The sequence below is a fragment of the Urocitellus parryii genome, chromosome 15 (genome assembly GCF_045843805.1).
Source record: "Urocitellus parryii isolate mUroPar1 chromosome 15, mUroPar1.hap1, whole genome shotgun sequence".
In the NCBI taxonomy this organism is placed as follows: Eukaryota; Metazoa; Chordata; class Mammalia; order Rodentia; family Sciuridae; genus Urocitellus; species Urocitellus parryii.
In genome coordinates, this window is record NC_135545.1 from 1,906,722 (window position 1) to 1,929,120 (window position 22,399).

Genomic DNA, 22,399 nt, shown 5'->3' on the forward strand with positions numbered 1-22,399 from the left:
GGTGCCAGGACCTAGGGGAGGCACCGCGCGTGTCGCGTCCTTCGGGAGCGGGAAACTGAGGCCGACAGGAGCGGCAGGGACAGGCTTCCCTGGCGCGGCGCCTGAAGCGCAGCACTGTCCGGCAGCGGTGGGGCCCAGGGCCAGATCCCGGGACGGAAGGGGTTACAATGATAGAGACGACAGGAGGACCGGGTGGCGCGAGCGTCCCCGGGGTGGCGCGGCCTGCGGACCGCGCAGGCGCGAGCGGCCGGCTGGGGGCCGCCCAGACACCCGGAAGTCTGCGCCTAACGGGCCGTGCCGCGCCTGCTGTCCTGGGAGGGGCGGGGCCGGCGCCCCTCGGCGCGAGGCGCCATAGAGCGGGGACGGAGGACTCGGGTCCTAGACGCGTCCGGAAGTGGCTTCCTCCGGCGCCGCTCGGCACCATAGAGCTGGGGGGCTGCGGCCAGGGGTCGCGGAGCCCTCCTGCCTAGAGCGGCGAGGACGGGGTGGCGGCCCGGGCGGAGGGGCAGGGGAGGGGGAGCGGCGCGGGCGGAAGCGGCCGGGAAGGTCACTTCCGGCCTGGGCGCCCGTCCCCCTGACCCCAGGGTCTGAGTCGCCGCGGCCGCCGCTGCCACCATCCGCGAGGCAGGCGCGAGGAGGAGGAGTGCGGCGCGGTGGCCCCGGGCCGGAGGAGGTGAGGGCGGCACGGGCGTGGGGGGCGTGCGTCGGGGGTGGCGGGGGGCGCGCGTCGGGAGCCAGCCTTCGCACGGGGGTGGGTGGGGAGGCGGGCGGACGAGCGCGGCCGGGCGGGCGAGCGCGCGTGCGCGCCGTTGGGGGGGGGAACGTGAGCGGGCGCGCGACCGGGGACTGCGCGTGCGCGCGACCCGAGGTTCTGGGGTAGTGCGCGGGCGCGCGGCACGGTGGCGCGCGTGTGACTGTGGGGCCGGGCCGGGTCGGGTCGGGTTGGGTCGGGTCGGGTGGCTGGGTCCGGGGCTTCTCCGTGCCGCTCGGCACCTCCGCCCCCCGCGGCCGGAAGTGCTGGCGACTTCGGGTGTGGGGGGGAGTTGAGGCCGGGCGGGGCAGAGGCCGCGCGCGGGGCCGGGCTGGCCGGAAGCGGCGGCCGGGCCGTCGCGGCCCCAGGTCTCGCGGGTCTCCTCCTTCCCCTTTCCGAGTCGGCTGGTCCGCTGCTGCCCCGGGCGGGCCGCTCTGCCCTTTGATCCACGGGTAATTACGGGGATGCGGGCAGCGAAGGCCCATTCATTCTCCCGCTCGCCGGCGGGCGGCAGGAAGCGCGTCCCTGGCGGGAGGCGGCCGAGCCAAGGTCAGCGCCGCGTGGCCGCGCGGGGCCAAGGCCGCGGCCTCCCTGCGCGCCCCGCCGGCCGCCGCGCCTCCCCCGCCGCCCCTGTGGACGGAGGCCGCCTGGGTCCGCCCGTGCTGGGCGTCAGGGACCGCGAGACAGCACGGGCCGAGGTGGAGGGCTGACAGCGAACCCTGACAGGGCACCACCCTGCCAAAGCCCTGCTGGGTCCGGGAGCCACCCGACCAGCCCTCGGGGCCCCAGGAGCGCAGCGACTTGTTTTTTTCCCTGTGGTTTTCTGGTTCCAGGCTCCTGTGGGGCAGTGCAGAGGAGCCAGTTGAGGTCTGGCCTCGGTGCTGGGCCAGCACAGTGTCCTGGCGCCCTGGCAGACCCTGGCCTCTTGGGCTGAGTTTAGACCCCTTGCCTCTGCCCAGAGAACATCCCGTCAGACAACTACTTGTGGTGCCGCAGGTCCTAACCTTCCGAGCTGAGCTGAGGAATGGGAAGGGCTTATCCTGCCTGGCACATGGCGCAATGCCAGAATGAAGAGAGGCGCTGGCCGGCCGGGAGTATTCCCCAAGAACTCTGGGGCGCCAGTCCTTCAGCCAGCCCTCCTTCCTTCTATGACCCGAGACAGGAAATTACACTCCTTTTCTTCCTGGACAGCCCTGGTTGATAAGGACAGCGTTAGCCTCAGTAGAAGGCTCTTGATACTTCCCTTTAAGAGCCAGGGCAGAATTCAAGAGGTCAGTGTAAAGCTCTGGAAAGGGCTCTAGAGCCAGGCATTGAGTTCCCATTTTGGCCCAGTCTAGTCCAGTTCTGTGACCTTGGATGTGTTACTTCCTCTTTCCTGGACTGTTTCTTCTTCCCTCCTGCAATGTGAAGAGCTTGGTGAAATTCCCGTAATAAACTAGTCCATCAAGGACGAAGACACAGGTGGTTCCAGTGTATTGCTGTGCTATGGGGCCCCAGACTGGGTGGCAGAGGAGGGTCCCAGTGCCTCTTGAGCCAGGCCCAGTGGCTGTAGAGAGATGGGGCGATTTGCCAGAGTGGCCCCAGGGACCCAGAGGGTTGTCAGGTGAATGTGCAGGGCCAACAGCACATCTGGGGTAGATAGAGTAGGCAATAGCCAAGAGGACCCAGGGACCTCGGGGAGATGGCAGGATGCATGGTCAAGGCCATAGCAACTGTGCAGCTGCACCAGGGTCTTCTAGTCATTGATGGACACCCAGCTCTTAGGATTGTGCCCAGACACACCTCATAGGCCTCCATAAACCTGGGTTAGTTGTCCTCTGGAGCTGAGGTCATGCCAGTATTGGGCCTTGGTATTTAGAGGTCTGCAGACTTGATGACACTTGCCATGCATTTAGTGTCTGGTGTTCCCCTGAGTTCTTCAAGGCCCTGGGGCAGAGGTGGTTACCCCATTTAGCAGGATTGAATAGAGGCCGGTCAGTACTCACAAGCTCCAGGACCCACAGCACCATCAGAACACTGTGCTGTGTTTAGTTACAGAGCTGGCCTTTGTTGTACACCCCTCTGTTGGCTTGATTCTTTTGGCTAAGAGTGGAGTCAGAAGAGATGAACCTGATCTGAAGCCTCTTAGTTGTAGAGTTGTGGTCTCTGAGTTCCCCATTCTGTGGGGTGCACTGTCATGAGAACTCCATGCAGGGCTGCTGGCTGCTTCAAGGGACTCCTTGAGAACCAGCCTCCCATTTTAGGGGTCCTGCAGCGTAGGGAAAGATTCATGCCAGCCAAGTGGATGGGGGAATTGGGGTTGTCACACTGCCAGTGCTGGTGGCCCTGTCCTAGGAGCTCAGAGAGCACATGCCTTACTGCTATGGAGGAGCCAACCAGCTTGAGCCCTGGCCCAGGTGGGCCAGTGGTTTCCACACTTGCCTTTGCCATACCCTTTGCCCTCTCCCTGTGAGCTTGCAGGCAGTGGCTTCTCTATCCTGTGCTGAGGGGGGAGCCATGTCCAACCTCCCCCAAGATGCCTGGCCTTGCAGTAGATGATACTAGGAGCCCAGGGAAGATCAGATGAAGTCTCAGACTCAGTGCTCAGGGTCAGGCTGCTCAGAGCCATTGATTGCTGAGGGTGCTGTAGGGTTTGTGCTGGGCAGTGCTGCGAGTAGTCTGTGCCCTCCTTGAGGACATACTCTGCTGGACACTGTTTGGGACTTGCCAGGGGGTCCCATGGCAGGAGCCACGGAGGTTAGGTAGCCGTCTTTCCTAGGGAACATAGGTCTCACCCATGTTAGCAGGCGCTGACAGGGAGCCAATGCCAGCACCGAGAGACTGCAGACTGTATGTCTCGGCTTGGGCTCTGTGGCTCTGGCATCACACCAGCCACACAGCCTGTCTCAACCTCTGGATCAAATGGCAGTGATGGTGTTGACACCTTCACTGTGTCTGCTGCTGCTTGTCGAACTCTCAGCGTGCGTTATCCTGTTGGATCCCAGTCCTGGCCCTGGGAGCGTAGGATGGACACACAGGCAAAGCACCTTGCCCAGGTCACTGGCTGTTCTGGTGGGGCTGCTTACTGACCCACCAGCCTGCCTGGAGAGATTGTCCTTGCGCCTCGCCATCTCTCCTAGGTGTTAGGGGATCAGGAGTGGAGCTTATGTGCTTACGGCACTCTGTGCCTGCGTGTCTGGGGCTTGATCTGTGCTCCATGAATGTGCTCTGTTGCTCCGGGGTAAGGAGGACAGTGGAGCTGGGGGAAGGGGCAGTCAGAGAGCTTCCAGGCAGGGGCCATTGATGATGGGGCTTGCCAGTGGGCACACTGCCTCAGCAGAGAGCAAGCTAGAGAGGCGAGTGAGGTAGGGGCAAGTATGTGCTGCTGGAAGGTAGATGGGAGGGTGTACGCCCAACCAGAAAGTGCCCAGCTGGGGGCTGGACTGTGCTTGTTCTTGCCTGTCTTTTAATATGCTTTTCTTTTTTTTAAAGGGGCACTATAGATTGAACCCAGGGGCACTTAACTACTGAGCTATACCCTCTAGCCCCTTTTTATTTTTAATTTTGAGACAGGGTCTTGCTAAGTCACTAGAACCTCACCAAGTTGCTGAGGCTGGCCTTGAACTTTCTATCCTCCTGCCTCAGCCTCCTGAGTAGTTGGGATCGCAGGTGTGCGCCATCACGTCTGGCATGTATGTTAATTTTTAAGAGCAGTTTTAGGTTTGCAACAGAACTGAGTAGAATTTGCAGGGCTCCTGTGTGTCCCTATCTTTCCGCCCTCACCATGGCCAAGTTTGTTAACCCTGATGAACTCGCGTCACCTGTTACCACCAGAGTCCATAGTGTACGTTCTGAAGAGTAATCTGTTGGGTTCTAGCAGATTTCAGTTATCTGCCAGCATTTGAGAATCTGAGTGTTGGGAGTGGACCTGAAGATCAGCATGCACAGAGGGCAGCGCGTGGCCAGGGAGGGGCAGGGTTGCTCCCCAGGGACCTGAGCTCCTGCCACTCCAGCTGCACTGCAGCTTCACAGTAGGTGAGGGTTCTAGAAATGTCTTGTGGAGAAGGCGGGTGTGACTCCAGGGCAAGAGCCATCTACGTCCTGCTCAGTCATGCGTGGGGAACCAGGGGGGCTGGGCACTGGTCTGCTGAGGCAGCAGAGGTGCCCAGCATCTGACCTTGAGTGGGAAGAAGACTGGGAGAGGGGGAGCAGGTGCCCTGTGGTGCTCCCAGCCACCTTTAAATGCAGCCTCAAGTGGACTGAAGCGCAGATAGTGTTCTCAGAGAATGTGGTCTATCAGAAGTGGCTCCAGATGAGATGCGGGAATCTGGGGCTCACCCCCAAATAGGAGTGAGAGCCTGACATGTGTCAGAGTCGATGGTCAGGCCTCACCCCAGGCTGACGTGCTGAGGGCCTGGCTTTGGCCTTGTGCAGATGTAGTCCTGGGATCGGGGGCAGGGAGGGAGGAGAATGGGTTCCAGGACTGGCATGAGCTGAGGATGGGGGAAGGAGGTGGTGGGGGTTCTGTTGGGCCCAGGAAGAGGTGGGGGCGGTGGGATGGAGAGGTCCACTGAGGTCATGAGTCTGTGGGTCTGGGACTGCGGGTGCAGGGGAAAGGGGGAGGCACACCTAGAGCTCGCCCTCAGGGAACTTGTGGCCAGGAAGGAATAGACAAGGTGACTAGAGGGTGGGAGGTGGCCAGTGGTGGAGCACCTGCCTGCCGCGCATGGTGCCCTGGGTCCCATCCCCAGCACTGCAGGAACCAAGAAAGGATGATGAGAGGTGGAGGAAGAAGGGGACCCTTGAGCCCCCCTTGAAAAGGGGAATGGGCTGGCAGGTGGAGGATTGGGCAGGGCTCTCCAGAGAGAAATGCTAGGTGTGGCCAGGAGAGGTGGCAGTGCACAGGGAATCCAGGTCTGGAGGAAGATGCCGCTGCAGGGGAAACGGGGCCCTGTGGAGGAATCTGGGTTTCACAGTGCTCCTTGGGCCAGTGGTGGGCGCGTGGGCAGGGAGCACTGAGCTGCGCTGCTTTTTCTTGTCGTTGTGGCTTTGTTAAGGTAAGGTCCCCCGTGCCACAGCTCACCCATGTAAGGTGTGCTTTCCGGAGTTGTGCATCCATTGCCATGGTCGATTTTAGAACACCGTGCTCCTCCCCAAGAGAAGCTGCCCTCTGAGTGGCCATCCTGTCTACCTGCCTGGCCCAGAGCTGTCAGTCCACTGTCTTTCTCCATGGACATCTGGACATCATGCACACTTAGAGGCAGGCAGTGCCCTCTGCCTGGCACACTCTGAGCCCTGAGTTCGCAGGGCTCCTCTGTAGGGTATGTGTCAGCTGGGCAGTGGGTACCTCCGCTCCGGCTGTAGAGAGTGTGTTTTTGTGGACATTCACGTCAGGGGTTCTGGGTGGCTGTGTTCTTGGGTGTGCGCTCAGGAGTGGAGGTGCTGGCCCGTGAGGGCTGCCCATATCCCACTGCAGTGCGCTAGCCTGCCCAGGAGAGGCTTCCAGTCCCCCCAGCAGCCCCGAGCCTGTGTTCCAGGGGTGCGAGGTGCCAGGTGCCATCTCCTTAGGCTTCCTTCGGTCTCCCTGAGAGCCGATGGCCTGGGGCAGTTCTCCGAGCTTGTCACCACTTGTCTGTGTTCTTTGGAAAAATGCTTGTTCAGCGCCTTTGCCCAGTGTTCCTAATTAGGTGTCTTATTATGCGCCATGGTGGGGTTCACATTGACCACCTCCCACATGCACAGAATACTGTTCGCTCCACTCATTCTCCAGGGCTTCCTCTTCCCTCCCTCCCCTGCCCCCTGATCCCCTTCCTCCACTCTTGTCTTCCTTCTATTGTTTTTAAAAATTGGCATTTTATGGATGTACACAGAGGTGGAATTCACCGTGATGTATTTATGTGTGTACATAGTGTGGTTTGCCCATCCGATTCCATGGCTCCTCCCTTTTCCCGTCCCTCCTCCCTCCACCTCAGTCTCCTTCCTCTGCTCACTGATCTCCCTTCGAGTCTCCTAGAATCGTGGCATTTCCTCCCCTACCCCAACTTTCCCCCCTTACTTTGCTCTAGCTTCTGCATGTGAGAGAAAACATTCTGACCCTCGACTCTCTCTGAGTCTGGCTTATTTCACTTGGTATGATGGTCTCCATTTCCATCCATTTACCAGCAAATGCCATAATTTTATTCTTTATGACAGTAAAAGTTTATTAGGTATAAATATCATATTTCTTTAACCCAATCTCGTAGCAGCACAGTTCACCAATAGCTAAGTCATGGAACCAGCCCAGGTGCCCAGTTTTTAACAGGGTTATTTCAACAGAGTGACTTTTTACAAGGGTTCACTGGTTGTGATGTGGGAGGGGACTGGAGAAGGGCAGGCTGGGAGCCTGCACTGTGGTAGCTGAGGGGGGGGGGCAGGAGCTGGCAGTGGGAAGGTTGGGTAGAGAAGCCTGTGCTGGTGAAGGAAACAGGAGGAGTGCAGGAGGTGCCCGTGCCCATGCCTTTGGTGGTGCCACAGCGATGTCAGAAGGTTCATGTTGAAGGGTGGCTGCAGCATTGGGTGATTGAAAAGTCAAAGGGTGTTTCTTAACTGAGTTGCTAAGTGGGAGGAGTGCAGGAGGTGAAAAGGAGGTACAGTCCCCCCTCCAAGGCTTAGCTAGTGTGAGGGGATGCAGGTGGGTGGGAGAGGGGGTCCGGGAGCCTCTGCTGGGAGCCTCTGCTGGGAGCAGCCTGGTTTGGCCTTGCTGGGAGGGGTTGCTTCTGACCCTGCCCACAGCCCCAGTGTCCGGGAGGGGAGGGGAGGGAAGGGGAGGAGGAGGCTGGATTGGCAGTAGAAGAAAGAGGGGATAATTGGCTGGCAGGCATCCAGCAGGGTGGGTGGGACCTCATAACAACAATAATAACAATAATTTGTCTGGGGCTTAATAGCCCTGCCAGATCCACGTGCTAATTGGACTGCTGGAGGGCCCAACTGGGGTGGGCGCAGGAGATGCCCTCCCCTCCTTCCTCTGGAGGTGGAGGTCAGAGCAGGGTGAGCACCTGCACGGAGAGGGCCCTGGGTGGAGTGGCAGGACAGGCAGGGATGGCCGGGGTAGGCTGATTCAGGCTGCTGCTGCCTTGCTTCGGGGTTCCTTGAGTTGCCTGCAGTGCTCTTCTTTTCTAGTGTGTGGTGCTGGGGATCAGACCAGGGCCTCATGCCTGGGGTTTTCTTGAGAGCAGGTGAGGGACCTTCTCCAGGGAGTTGCCCTGGGCCCTGAAAGTGGAGTCAGGAGCTGCCCGAGGTCCCCAGCTCCTCATCTTTGACCCTGCAGATGAAGCCCCACTCTCCAGAGCCTAGGGGTGGGCCCCAGAGCCCAGAGGTTTAGGGAGGAGGGCCAGCACCCAGGTGAGGGTGTGAGGGAAGGTGAATGGAGAGGAGGACTGCGTGGCATTTCAGCTACCCTTCTTAGGCTTTTTGCCAGCCTTGCTGATTGATTCTTACACAGTGGTACCAGTCATCTGCTGTTCCTTGTCCCCATCCTACGGAGGATGCTGTTGAGGCCTGAAGAAGCAGAACCTTGCTCAAGGTCAAAGAGCACTGCTGCAGAGGGACTAGAGAGGGTGTCTGCACTCAGCTTGTTTATGCACATCTGCCCCCCAGGGATGCTGTCCTGCCCCAGACCGCAGCCGCTCCCAGCAGCCACCGACTGGGAGAAGTCAGGGGCAAGCAGCACCTAAGCCTTGGTAAAAAGCCCCGCTCCTGCCGCTGACCGCCAGATGCCTGTGCTCCAGCTCAGTGCCCATGCTCTCCTTCTGCCACGCCCGCTGCAGGGCTCCGGTGCACAGTGGCGATTCGGGCTGTGCAGAGTAGCCGGAGGAAGGCCTCCCTCCTGCCCAGGCTGCTCTGGGTCTGCCGGGTTATTATGTGGTATGTCACCTGTGAGCCCGCCCACCAGCCCTCATTTATGAACCTTGGATCCACAGACAAAATCCTCAGGAACTTTGGGTCAGCAGCCACACAACACTGAGGTCAAGCTGGGGCCTCCCTCCTGCCTGCCCTGTTCCTGTCTCCTCCCTCTTCCCGTCCTCAGGCTCCCCTGGGTTCCTCTTTGCTGGGCCTTGAGAGCTTCCCTCCGGTCCTGTAGCCCCATCGTTCACATCAGGAGTCAGTGAACTTCTGTAACGGGCCACTTCTCAAGTATTTTAGGGTTTGTGGACCAGGAGGCAAGTTGCCTCTGTCATTCTTAAAATGTGACAATGACCATTGGCAGGTGGGAGGAGTTTGTTGACCTCAGACTCCTGCAGAGAGCTTAGGGTCAACCCCTCCACCTCTCAGAGGCCAGGCCAGCTCTCTTCCTGGCCCTGATGCCTGTGGCCTCACTGCCCTGGGCTGCCCCTCCCTGCAGAAGCTGGGCCTGAGACTGGGGCCAGGGAGGGCTCTGAGCTGGGAAGTCCCTGTGCCTCTTGAGCTTAGGCTTTCGTTTCAGGGAAACATTATCGCACTTGGCAGAGGAGGCTCAAACAGCAGAGGCCATGAGGCTTGGCCCTCCCCTGGCCCTGGCGGCCCCTGGCAGCAGCCTCCCGTCTCTCCCGCTCTCTTCCCATGCTTTTTAAAACAACGTTTGTGGTGTTGTAGTCAGTGGGCGGGACGCTGTTCTAGAGTTCACTTTTGCTAGAGGTACGTGCGCACCGAGACGCTCTTCTGCAGTGTACAGTTGGTGGTGTCTCGTTCACGGAGTGCTTAGGCAGCGCCACTGTCTAGTTCCAGAGTGTCTCCTCACCTTCCAGGAGCCCCCACCACTCGGCATTCTCTCCTGTTCTTGCCTTGACCTCCAGCAGCCACTGTGTCTTTCCTGGCGCAGACAGCCTGCAGAGGGAGTCCCTGCCATGTGTGCCTTGTGCCTTGTGCCCTTGCCTTGGCGTTTGGATTGGTCCAACTTTTTGCCCATTGGGAACAACTTGCCATGAACACCACCTGTGGCACTTGTGGCCGACACGAGTGTTTTCTTCTGTTGGGTATGGGCCCAGCAGTGGACTTGAGGGTCTGTAGTCAGTGCCTTTGTCACTGGAAGAGTTGCCAGGCTGTTTCCCAAAGCTGGGCACTACTCTTTGTCCCTTGCAGTGTGCCAGGCTCTGCCTGATATTTAAAGAAAAATTTTGGTATTGGGGATTGTTCCAGTGGTACTCTAGCTCTGAGCTACATCCTCAGTCCTCTTTTTTAAAATTTTATTTTGGGACAGGGTCTTGCTAAGTTGCTGAGCCTGTCCTGAACTTGTGATCCTCTGCCTCAGCTTCCCGAGTCGCTGAGGTTACAGGTCTGGTCACTGTGCCTGGCTCCTGTGGTATTTGGAGGTTGATGATGTATTGTGTAGGCTGCAGTTTTGTGTCTTTTTGGGGGAGGGGCAGGTACCAGGGGTTGAACTCAGGGACACTTGACCACTAAACCACATCCCCACCCTCTTTTATATTTTATTTAGATACAGGGTCTCACAGAGTTGCTTAGTGCCTCACCCGTTGCTGAGGCTGGCTTTGAATTCGCAATCCTCCTGTCTCAGCCTCCCAGGTGCTGGGATTACAGGCGTGCACCACCACACCGGCCAGTTTTGTGTGTTTGCAGGGGAAGCAGAACTTCCTCTCGCAGGGCCTCTGGGCCTGAGAGAGGCTGACATGAGACAGATGACCAGGAGAAAAGCATGTGCCTTAACCTTGCCTGTGTGCTGGAGGCCTCCTGGGACAGTGAGGCCCAAGGCTGGGGGCCGCCGGGAGGGTGGCCGTGTGGCTGGGGCCGAGGGGAATCCGAGCTTCAGCAGGGCTTGTTTGTGCAGAAGGCCGTGGCCTTGGCTCCCACCTTGCGATAAGTCGTTCTGCTGCCCGGCACAAGGAGCAGAGCACATCGCATGTGGGAGTTTCTCCCCTGCTTTCAGGCAGAAAGGGAGTCGCCGCTGCCTCTGTGGTTGAGGTCAGCCCTGGCTGGGCGTATCCCGGGCACTTCTGCTGCCCCCCACTCTGCCCTTGTGCCCACCACTTGCCCATTTGATACAGTTCTCACAGCTGTCAAAAAAATAAGTCTTTAGTCTTTTTCTCTTATTAAGAAGTAATTATGGGCTGGGGATGTGGCTCAAGCAGTAGCGCGCTCGTCTGGCATGGATCGACCCGGGTTCGATCCTCAGCACCACATACAAAAACAAAAGATGTTGTGTCTGCCGAAAACTAAAAAAAAAAAAAAAAAAAGAAGAAGAAGAAGTAATTATATTTTACTATTAAATCAGAAAAACAGTCAGAAGGAAGTTAGAATCAATCCTCATGTGATGAGCAGGTGGTCCCTGATGGTGGCACCCTGCTATCATTGGGGCCAGCCCACCCTCTGTGGAGCAGGCCAGTATGATCGCTGACACTTTCTTCCATTGTTGGGCATGTGTGACCTTGCTGGTTTTCTGGTGCTAAACTCTGCCACGATCTTTTTTTCCCTCATAAAAAGCATCTGCTGAGGTTTTGGTTTTCCCTTCTGAGTGGCTTCTGGAGAGGTGATCACCTGGTCAGGGGCCTGCGTGCTATGCAAGATGCCGGACTGTTGGTGTCTGTCCCCAGTGTGTTCCTGCTGCGAGTTCTGCCTGAGCCAGGTGGGGAGGTCCTGCACGTGGGGTGGGCAGGCTCTGTCTCAGCAGGGTGCTCCCTCAAGTCTTGGTCCACACTCCCAAGAGCGCCCCCATGCCTGGTGCTGCAGGGGTGCAGGGTCAGTGCTGCCAGTGGGCAGGGGCGTGCAGTCTGACCAGCAAGAGGCGAGGGAGCTAGGGCCTTCCAAAGGAGGGCCGGCAGTGTGAGGCTCTCTGGAGACGGTGTCTCGGAACTCGTTGAGGGATTTGGGCTGGCTGGGCTGATGGGAGATGGCTGTGCCGCTGAGGCTGCTCCCTGCCTGCCTGCAAGACCCGTGCATGGCTCTTGTCTTGAGGGTCTGGAGTTGTGACAGCTTTGCCTCCTGCAGGTGCTGGGGACTTGAGAGCCAGTCAGCAGTGCCTGTACAGGAGGCAGGAGTTCTTTATGTTTGCAATTCCCTCTTACTGCTCTGTTTTGGCTGTAGAAGCTGGCAGCACTGTGTCAGTTCCCCTCCCCAAATTCTACTGGAACTTCCTTGTTTGTGAAGTCCTAGCATCTGGAAGCTGCCTGCTGGCTCTGCCATTCCTTGATGCCATGTGGTCACTGGAGATCCCTCCACACCTGGATGCCAGATACCCTCGAGGTCCAGTTACTCTCTTCCAGTGCGCTGGTCAGGAACCTGCCCACTGTGTCTGGCTTGAGTACTTCGTGTGGTTGGGATATAGGAAGGCCTTAGGGCAGGCAAGTGCACTTGCTGCTGTCCAGTCCTCCTGTGCTGGTAGGTGACCTGTCGCAGGCACAAGGACCTCTGTGGCTCAGGAGTCCCTCCATGGCAAGAGTGCTGTATGCATCATCCTGTTTGCACCTTAGGTCCTTCATCTTGCCTATGAGGAAAGTGAGGCACAGAGGCAGCACTGTACGCTGTGTCCCAGCCGTAGGTGGCGCTGGGCAGGAGGCTGGTGTGGCTGTGGCCTGAGTGGCTGCCCCAGGCCTTCTCTCCACTCCCTGTGAGAGGCGAGTCGGGGGCGTTGTCTGCTGGGCTGTTGGTGCAGTGCCTGACCCCAGGGCCCTCAGTTCCATCTGGTGCCCTGTAAACTGTGTCCTTCTGTCTCATCCACTTCCTACAGGGACGTCGACATGGAGCTTCGGGAAGAGGCCTGGTCTCCGGGGCCGCTGGATTCTGAGGACCAGCAGATGGCCAGTCACGAGAACCCAGGTGAGGTGGCCCTGTAGGTTCCACTAAGCCAGCTCCGCTGCCCTCCCGCCAGCCAGCGGGGGACACTCTTCCCCCTGCTATGACTCTGGCACGCCTGGTTTCCCGCCCCTTCCTCTCCTCCCCAGGACTCTGCATCCTAGCTTGGAGGGGCTCCTGTTGGTGTTTCCAGTTGTCCTTGCAGTGGAACCGTCCTGAGGCCTTGGGGACCACCTCTGTCTGATTTCTTCTCCGGTGCCTCCAGCTTGGGGCAGCACCCTGTCCCTTGCTGAGGGTACCCCTGCTCTTCCCCTGGCCTCAGGTTCCCGGTGGCCCTTGTTCCCTGGCAGGCTGCTCCTCAGACCAGGGGTGGCCAACCCAAGTGCAGTGCCTGGAAGGCAGCAGTGACCGGCCTGGAGGGTGGGTGCCTGTGTTTCAGGGGACTTGATGGGTGTCACCGTGAAATCTTTGTGTGTTGGCAATATATTTTGTTTAATAAAGTATTTGGGTGAATAAAACGCATCTGTAGGCTGCACAGTCCAGGGTATGTTTGAGACGCAGTCCACTACACACTCACTCCCTCTGTTGCCATGACTACAGCCCAGGGATGAGAAGGCCCTGGGAAGAGGCGCAGTGGCAACAGGCGGCCTCGCCCCAGGTTTGGCGTCCTCTGTGCCCGGGCAGCACTGCTCACATAGCCTGAGGCTCAGCTGGCTCAGTTGGGGCCTGCGTCTGCACCCAGGACGTGGCCCTGTGCCTGCTTACATGGGGCTGGAGGGAGAGTGGGGCACAAATCCTGACGTCTGGAAGCACTCACTGCTGCTTCCTCGTGTTTCTCCTGCCCTCTGTCCTGCCACTGGCCACCCAGCGCAGTGACCTGCTGCTGGCACTGTGGCCAGGCCTGTGTTGGAGCGTGCGCTCCTGAGGGAGGGTGCTGAACTGCCTGGTGCCTGCCTCTCCACTGGAGCCCAGCGAGGGGGGACACGGAGGAGAGCCGAGGGGGCCGTCTTTGGGCTCATCGGTTTGCCAGGGTTTCGGTGCAACTGGAGGCTTTATCATCGTGTTCTGTCTTCGAATGTTTCTGAGAAGTGTGCTCAGGTCCTCCAAGCCAGTCCTTCACTGAGAACGGCACTTCGTTCACCTGTCCCCACTAGTTCTCTTGAGGTGGGTCGTCTCCTGGAGCCCCCACAGAGCCCAGTGAGGTTGGGCTTCCTGCTGATCAGTCCCATCCTTCGTGTCCGCGCAGGTGAGGCAACAGAAACCGTGACAGGGTGTGGAGGTGAGCCCCGTCTGCCTCTTGGGCACCTAGTCTCCTGATGGCTTGGTCCCGACTTGGGGTTCTCAGTATGCAGTGAGCAGTGGTGGGTGGGGAGAGCCCCCGAGCCCTTCAGGGCCTTAGCTACAGGGCATGAAAGGAGAAGCAGCCCACATGACTTCCTGAGGAGACATGCTGATTCTGAGGGAGCCTTCTCAGCTGCTGTGCGGCCCTGGACAATCCTCAGGCTCCCAGGCAGGAACTTAGCAGTGGGATAGTCAAGCCCAGCACACTGCCGACGCGAGGCCCAAGCCCCTGTGGACTGCAGCGAGGGTGCTGGGAAGATGGAGGCGGGGCGGTTGCCTTCAGGCTTTCACTGGAAAGCTTGGAGATTGGCAGCTGAAGGAGGGGCTGCTGTGTCCAGGCAAGGGAGGTCTGAAGGGCTGGAGCAGCCCGGGCCTGGGGCTCTTGGATCAGCCAGAACCAACAGGAAGCCTGCTGGGCCCCTGTCCTTGCCAACAGAGAAGGAGAGGGGGTCCCAATGAAAATGGGAGCAGCCAATAGAGCCCCGAGTGGGGGCGAGCGAGTGGCCACCGTGAGCACGGGGTGCAGGCAGCTGAAGTCAACCTCACCACCTCACGGATCATCGTGAGCCACAGAAGAATGCTAAGAGCAGCCCCCAAAAGATACCCTGGAAAGGAAAACAGAAGAGCACACCCAGGAAGGTGAGGATCCCTGAGATGTGCCGAGATGCACAGCACGTGGAAGAACCCCAGAGCTGCAGAGCCCAGGATTCCTTATGAACAGCTGAGGTGACAGAGAGAGGACGTAAAATGGAAGAGAAATGAAGAGGGTCAGCAGTGACGCGTGTTGAGGCCAGGCACAGGGAAAGCTCACGCACTGCGAGGCAGCCCTGCAGAGGATGTCGGGGCGAGAGAGTGAAGTAGAAGACCCCCGAGGCTCCCAAGCAGGCCACGCAGCATGGACCCCCACTGCCTGCCCCTTCTGGTGTTGCAGCAAAAGTAGTACATGACGTGGCTTGAGGGGGTGAGCACCGCTGTCCCGCGCCCAGGGCAGAGGCAGAGGCAGAGGCGTAGTCCTCAGGTGGGCCGTGAGCCCAGGAGCTCGTGCTCAAACTCCCCTCCAGGTGCCTGAGCGCCCTCCCAAGGAGTCTGATGGCAGACCAGTGAGCCTCAGACGGCGGCTGTGACTAGAGCAGCTGTGGGCCGTGAACGGCCAGGCCTCGGGACTGCGCAGGTGAGGCTGTCCCCATGTACACCTGGTGGGTGGGCACAGTTGTGTGCGGGGCATGAGGACAGCAGATGCTGGGGTCCCTTAGGTGCGTGGCCGAGTCACTGAGAACCAGGTTTCATGGGGAGAAGTGGGGTGCAAGTGTCAGATGTGAGAGGCTAAATTAAAACCTTGGAGTCCCAGATTTGAATGGGGGGTTTCACTGTGAGCTCCTGAGGACCTTTAAAAAAAGAAGCAGTGAGTGTTTCCTGATATTGCTGTGAAAGCCATTTTGCACCACAAGAGGCCAGGGCTCTGGGGACACTGCTGATGGTGGGTCTGGGGCAGGGAGTGTGGAAGTAGGTGGTGCTACTGAAGGCCACGGGTCCTGTGGGCAGACGGCGTTTCTGCCAGCAGCAGGAGGAGCTTGCCAGCTGTCCACCTTCATCCCCAGTGGTGCTGGGGAAAGGGGACTTCAGACGACAGGGAGCCAGTGCTTTTTCCTGAAAACCTTGCCATTGAGGGGCAGTAAGCTCTTGACCTGCCATCACCTCCTGAGATTGCACTGGGTGCTGAGGGGCAGGTATGGGGTCTGTAGGATTCAGTTCAGCTTCATCACAAAGGGCAACAGGAGCGCCCTTTTGTGCACCCCATTCAACCTGTGGTCCACTCTGTCTGCGTTATGTGGACACACACAAGGAGATGCTGTGAGCCCTCTGGAAAAAGCAGGACGATGCCACGCTGTGCCTGAGTGAGCTGCCTGGCAGAGGCCTGGGAGGACCCTGTGGCCATCTTCAACAGGAACACTGCGAGGAAACACGGGCTGTCCTTTGGACCAGCCAGCTTTGAGTGACACACTGAAGCACAGTGCCTCGGAGTGCAGTCCTGGTGGCAGAGCTATGAAGAAGTACCGGAGCTGATCCGCTTGGGCTTGGGAGGTGGGGGGATCTCCCTGCAGGCGACGGAGATGCCTGGCCTGGTGTGTCTTTATATTGAGCTTCTTACCTCTGCATTTGGTTTTGGAGCTCTTTGTGCCTGCCATGTGTGCCACAGAAGGCTGACATCAGAACTGTGGCTGCTGGGCTCTACTTCGGGGGTCTGAGGTGTGGGACACTGCCTGCTGTGTGCCAGGGCTGGAGGAGCTGAAGGACCCCTCAACTCCTTGTCCCCAAGCTGAGAACAATGTTGGTCTGCTGTGGGTTGAATTGATCCATGGGCACATTCAGCAGTAGGAAGGTGTCGGGACCCTGCCCTCCACCCAGGGCCCTGCTCCAGCCTCAGTCGCCCTGGTTCCTGCTGGTTTTCATCGAGTACCTGTGTTCTGCACCACTCTCCTCCTGGGGATTTGTTGTGTCGTGTGCACTCACATGCATGTGCTAGGGAACTGAACCCAGGACCTGACACACACTGCTGCTGAGCTGCATCCCCAGCTTCTCCGGTCCTTTTAAGGGACTGCGGGGATTCTGGGAACGTGGTATCCTCTTCCTCCTGAGATGGGGAGGCTGAAGGACCCAAGTGGCATCCTGCCTAATAGCCTGCCCTCCACCTGCAGCACCATGCGGGGCTGGCCTGGTGTGTGACATAGTGCATGGCGGGACGAAGAGCCCACCTCCTGAGGGATGAGAGGGTCGCTCATCTGGCAGTAAGAAGCGCTGTGTTGGAGGTGGCTGCTAGAACCAGCCTCTCCTCCAGCACCTCTGGCCACACTTCTGCACCTCAGCCTCCCCCAGTGCCCTGCTTGGCCTTCTCAGCTCCGCTCTGCATCACACGTTGTGTCCCATGCTCTTGACAACTTTGCAAGCGAGGCAACTGTTGTTTTCATGGGAAAGCAGGTCTCCTACCCCTTGGCCCGGTCACTCTGCCTGGGACTAAGAGCTTCCGAGGTTTTTGTTTTTAATTATTCTCTTTTTAATAAACTGTAATTTCTTTCTTGATTTTTATTGACAATAAATTGGGGTTCATGCCATCTCTTCAGGGTCCCTCCCTGATGATCACATCCTGCCTGGATTTTGTCCCCTGCCAATGTGACTCTAGTGTTCTTTGCCTTACAATATAGTAATTCTCAGAACCCCCTGGTGGGTGGGCTGGAGTAAAGCCCAGGGGTCCACATCTGCAGTTCCTGGTGGTCCTGGTGCTGCTGGCCAGGGACCTTGCTGGGAGAGTGAGGGCCTGTTGCAGGAGGTGGCTGAGCGGGCGGGCCGTGGCTGTCAGGGTGTGCCGTGGCTGTCAGGGTGTGCCAGGCTTCAGCTTGTCCTGCCTGGGTTTCTCACTCGCAAAGACTCATGTTTCATAGCAGCCATCTTATGCGATTTGACATACAGAGGACACAGAGCTCTGCCCTCGGAGGGTCTAGCTCTTCTCCCTGTGTTCACCAGTGACGTCTCACAGATGTATCTGAGCACTTTAGCAAGAGGGAACACAGTTCGGGTAGGTTGTGATTCCTGCTTTGAAGGAAATCAGGGTGCGCCTCTTGAGGCCCTGGCGTGTGATTCTAAAGCTCTGGCAGACCCCATGAGGAGAGCAGGTGTTATGGACAACACCCACGTCTCAAGAACAGGACGGGCTGGGAGACAGGCGCCTGGGCAGGCATGGTGCAAATGCGGGAAAGGCTTTGTTGGGGTGGGCTGGAGGTGGCGTCCTCCGTCGCACAGGTCCAGGCTGCATCTGGGTCTGGCCTGACTCCGGCCCTCAGCCTCCCTGCCCCAGCTCAGTGCTCTGGGTTTCCCGTGTTCTCCCTGGAGGCCTTTCTTGCCTCCTTCCTGCACATCCATTTATGTAGTCGGTTAACGACCTCCTGGAGGTCCTTCTGCTCCCTAGGCATGGCTGCAACGGCCTGCAGGAGCGCACCTGGGGGAAGATGGGTGATGAACAGATGCCCCCCAGAGGTCAGTGCCTGAGCAGAGGACAGGCCGAGGGGTGAAGAGCAGCAGACCCTGACCTGCTTTCTGTGATGTGGGTGCTGTCCCCACTGGTGGTAGGGTGTACTCCATAAAGGCAATCAAAAAGCTGTCCCAGGCCAGCACTCAGCCAGGGTTCCTGCTTGGACAGCCCTCTGTGGAGCTGCTGCCTCTGACTCCCTCCCCACCTCTCTTGTCTTCCAGTGGACATACTCATCATGGATGATGACGACGTCCCCAGCTGGCCCCCGACCAAGCTCTCCCCGCCCCAGTCTGCACCCGCGGCGGGGCCCCCACCCAGGCCACGGCCGCCGGCCCCCTACATCTGCAACGAGTGCGGCAAGAGCTTCAGCCACTGGTCCAAGCTGACACGGCACCAGCGCACGCACACCGGCGAGCGGCCCAACGCCTGCAGCGACTGCGGCAAGACCTTCTCGCAGAGCTCGCACCTGGTGCAGCACCGGCGCATCCACACGGGCGAGAAGCCCTACGCCTGCTCCGAGTGTGGCAAGCGCTTCAGCTGGAGCTCCAACCTCATGCAGCACCAGCGCATCCACACCGGCGAGAAGCCCTATGCCTGCCCCGACTGCGGCCGCAGTTTCACGCAGAGCAAGAGCCTGGCCAAGCACCGGCGCTCACATAGCGGCCTCAAGCCTTTTGTGTGTCCGCGCTGTGGCCGCGGCTTCAGCCAGCCAAAGAGCTTGGCGCGCCACCTGCGGCTGCACCCCGAGCTGTCGGGGCCTGGTGTGGCCGCCAAGGTGTTGGCAGCCAGTGTGCGCCGCGCTAAGGCGCCGGAGGAGGCAGCGGCGGCGGACGGCGAGATCGCCATCCCGGTGGGCGACGGCGAGGGCATCATCGTGGTGGGCGCGCCTGGCGAGAGCGCCGCGGCTGCCGCAGCTATGGCCGGCGCAGGGGCGCGGGCGTCCGGGCCGCGGTCACGGCGCGCCCCGGCTCCCAAGCCCTATGTGTGCATGGAGTGCGGGAAGGGCTTCGGGCATGGGGCTGGGCTTCTGGCCCACCAGCGGGCTCAGCACGGGGACGGGCTGGGGGCGGCGGGCGGCGAGGAGCCTGCGCACATCTGTGTGGAGTGTGGCGAGGGCTTCGTGCAGGGCGCTGCGCTCCGCAGACACAAGAAGATCCACGCTGTGGGCGCGCCCTCGGTCTGCAGCAGCTGCGGACAGAGCTTCTACCGGGCTGGCGGGGAGGATGAGGACGAGGACGCAGCCTCCGGCGGGCGCTGCACTGAGTGTCGTGGCACGGAGGGCCGGTAGGGGCGGGGGCGCCCGGGGGGGGAGCAGGGCCCCTCGGGCTTGGCGGGGACGACAAAACCAGGAGGCCAGGGAGAAATGGACAGAGGGGTGCGACCGGTGGCATCCTCGTCTCCTGCCCCTGCTACTCGGCCTGCGCTGTCTTGGTGCGAGAGGACCTGTGGGCATTAGGGCAAGATGGTTTCTCAAGGTGCCCGCTGGCTCTCCAAACCCTGCCCTTTCTAGGTTCTCCGCCAGAGCCAGAGCTAGACAATGTGAGAACTGTAGAGGTCAAGAGGCCAGACCCTCACGCAAGAGGCTGCCCCTCTCTTCCCACACTGTCTGGGATGTTGTAAGGGATGGAGGGAATTCTGGCCTTTTGTATTTAGAGGGTCCCAGAAAGGCAAGGGGAGAGGGGCCCTTTGCCCTCTTAGAGTTTTCTTTTAATCATACCCCTTACCCCCTCCCATCCACTATTTTTTCTGCCCTTCGAGTCCTATTGATTTTATAGCCCAGGTTTTCCTCCTGCTCCTGGGTGTGGGGTAGCAGAGGAGTGAAGCAGAAGGAGCCCTGACACCCAGGGTAGCCCCCTTCAGAGGATGGGGTGTGCTGTCTGTTCCCTGGCGTGGGCAGGTGGAAGAAGGGGTGTGAGGGCAATAAATCACACTATTCGATTGTCCCCGTAGCCGTGTGGTTCTTGGGTTCGGGAGGAAGAAGGGCAAGAGGCTGAAGGGCTCTGTCAACCCCAGGTGTAGCAGTGGACGCCAGCCCAGTCAGTGGACAGCCCCGCCTGTGCCGGTGCTCCTGCTGGGTGCTGCTCAGGAGCTGCGGATTCCCTGCCACTGGCTGGAGGAAGGCGCCGCAGGGGGAAGTAGCGGGCAGTTCTCCAACCCCGGGAGTCCTGCCTTCTGCTCCCTGGAGACAGCACACACCTCTCCTGCCCAGATGCCTCCAGCCAGTTGATCACATGGGCACTTCTTGCAAAGGTAGCTGTGCTGGGAGGGCTAATTCCCAGTGACAAACTAGGGCACTGAAGGTGGGGGATGCATTTGGGGGCAGGACCTAGGTATCACTGAGTGCTGTGGCTGTGTCCAGCACTGAGCTACAGTGTCTGCCGCCTGGTCCCTCAGGACTGCCGAAGCTTCCTATCAGAAGGGTCCTCTGATGCCAATTCCAGTTACCTGGGTCACAGCCCCAGGCCAGAGATCCCTGTCCCCAGGGCCTTGAGGGGGGTGTGGTGACGCCCCACCAGTGGGTATTTCCAAGCTGGCGGGCAGCCATTTGAATGCAGGAGGTGCTTGGAGGGGGTGGGCTGCAGGCTCCCTCCCCTGCACTGCAGGAGGCCGGGAGGGGCTTCTGCCTGAGTGAGCAGGTGTTGCAGGCTGGTGTTGCCTCCCAGCTCATTGGAAGTTAAGGTCACTAAAGGGGGGGGGGTTGCTGGGAGTCATGGGGATTATGAAGACTGGGCTTCGTGCCCTTAGGTTACTCTGCTGAGCACTAACCTTGGTGCTTCTGGAGGTGGGGAAAGGAGTGGGAGGTAAGCAGCGGGGTTCTGGTGCCTGCTCAGTGTGGTAAGTCTGGCTTCTTCCCAGGAGCTGACGCCGAGATTGAGAAAGATTCAGACCCAGTCTCCACCCTGCCTCTTACCAGGCAAAACCTCGAGCCTCAGTTTCCTCCTCTGTGAAAGGAAAAGATTGCCTATCTTACTGGCATTCTTTTGGGAAGGGATCCAAGCCCAGCACTTGGTCCCAGAGCACGTGCCTCCCAGACGGGTAGAACCCAGTGGCAAGTCTCAAATCCTCTGGGCCCACCTTACTTTCCCTAATGCAGGGATCCATTTAGTAGTAGATGTGTTAGTGAGCTGATAGGTCCATGGGCTTAGACAAGTGTCCTTGGCACTGGTCCTGGCCCTCCTGTCTCAGAAGGGGGTGCCCCCCTTCCCAGGCACTCACCACAGGTTGGCACTGTGTGGGCGGGCAAGCTGAGGGCATGCCAGGTTGGGCCACCTTTCCAATCTCACGAAGCCCTAGCTGCGGTGGCAGCAGAGATAACTCCTGCCACCGTGTTTTATGACTTCACACCCATCACTCAAGCCATGCACTCTGGGCTGCAGTTTGTAGGGCTATGCAACCTCCACTGCACCCCCACCCTGAGCCCACCACCCACCTCCTGGATGGAGGAGGCCACATACGGGCTCTTTGGAGAACAATGTGACCTTGGTGGTCACGGTGTCTGCCCTTGTGGAGCTCATCTAGGCCCAGGGGAGACAGCTGCCAAGAATTGAGGATGAAGAGGCGGACGGGAGGTAGGACGTGGAGGAGGGCCCTGGTGGGCAGGAGCAACCGGCAGTTTCCTGGAGGGGTGCTTTCTGGGTGTGAGAGCAGGGGTCCTCCACTGGTCTTCCTGCTCTGAACAGTGCCAGAGTTGTGTATTCCCTATAGCCCTGTTTTCAGGGTGTCCTGGAGAGTGCAGGTTCCAGGCCATACTAATGGAGAAAGCCGCCCTGCGTGTAAGTACCTCGGGAAGTGCTGGGTTGGTCCCTAGCCTGGACACAGTGCCCACCTGGCACATGGCAGATAATGGAGATTTGATGGTCTTGATGATCTGCAGAGAGGCATCCCCCAAAGCTTTTGGGATTCTGCACTCCAGGGTGGGCACAGGGTGTGGAGGGTGGGCAAGCCGTGTTCTAAACTTGTTCTGTCATGAAACCTCCAGTCACAGAGCATCTTGGGCTGGTGTGGTCAGGACACTTGGTGTGCGTGTTGGGGGTGTGTATATCTGTGCATGTATTTGTGTTTCTTATGTGTGCATTCATATGTGTCTTAGTACACATGTCTCATACATCTTTGTGCATATATGTGCAGTGTGTGTTTGTGGTCGCGGTGTGCATTTACTCATCCACCTATCCCAAGGAGGTTGTGGGTGGGGAGGTGTAGTCTCTGACCCCCTGATTTCACCTCTTCTGCCTTGATGGACAGCAGGTCCCCAGCGGTGGTGCCTCTGGGTCAGGTCCTTCAGTACTGTGGACAGAGCCCCACCCTGGGTCTCAGGGGCAGTTCACAGGCCTCCTTTGAAGCCTCGTGGGGTCTCTGGCTGCAGGAGGGCGTGCCCCATTTTACAGACAAGGACTCAGAGGTGCAGGAGGTGGGGCCCAGTCTCCCCAGCTCTCCCAGCCAGCAAGCAGCAGGGCCCAGCAGCCACGTGCAGCACCCACTCACTGCCTGGCTCCGGGATGCTGTGCACTGGGGCTGGCCGCCAGTTGGCAGGGCCGGCTGGCCAT

At 59.3% G+C, this 22,399-nt stretch overlaps 1 protein-coding gene across 4 annotated transcripts; it reads left to right on the forward strand.

Annotated features, from left to right (window-relative positions):
- The first annotated feature begins 290 nt into the window (after window positions 1-290).
- Znf787 (zinc finger protein 787) lies at window positions 291-19,797 on the forward strand. Of its 4 annotated transcripts, XM_026382393.2 has the most exons (4): window positions 291-673; window positions 11,183-11,324; window positions 12,426-12,514; window positions 18,077-19,797. In XM_026382393.2, exons 3-4 carry the CDS (start codon window positions 12,436-12,438, stop codon window positions 19,141-19,143), a joined length of 1,146 nt encoding a protein of 381 aa, XP_026238178.1. In that variant the 5' UTR covers window positions 291-673; window positions 11,183-11,324; window positions 12,426-12,435; the 3' UTR covers window positions 19,144-19,797. The 4 variants fall into 4 exon arrangements, with proteins under 4 accessions (XP_026238178.1, XP_026238177.1, XP_026238179.1 ...); XM_026382392.2 differs by lacking the exon at window positions 11,183-11,324; XM_026382394.2 differs by lacking the exons at window positions 291-673; window positions 11,183-11,324 and adding an exon at window positions 1,082-1,203.
- The last annotated feature ends 2,602 nt before the right edge of the window (window positions 19,798-22,399 follow it).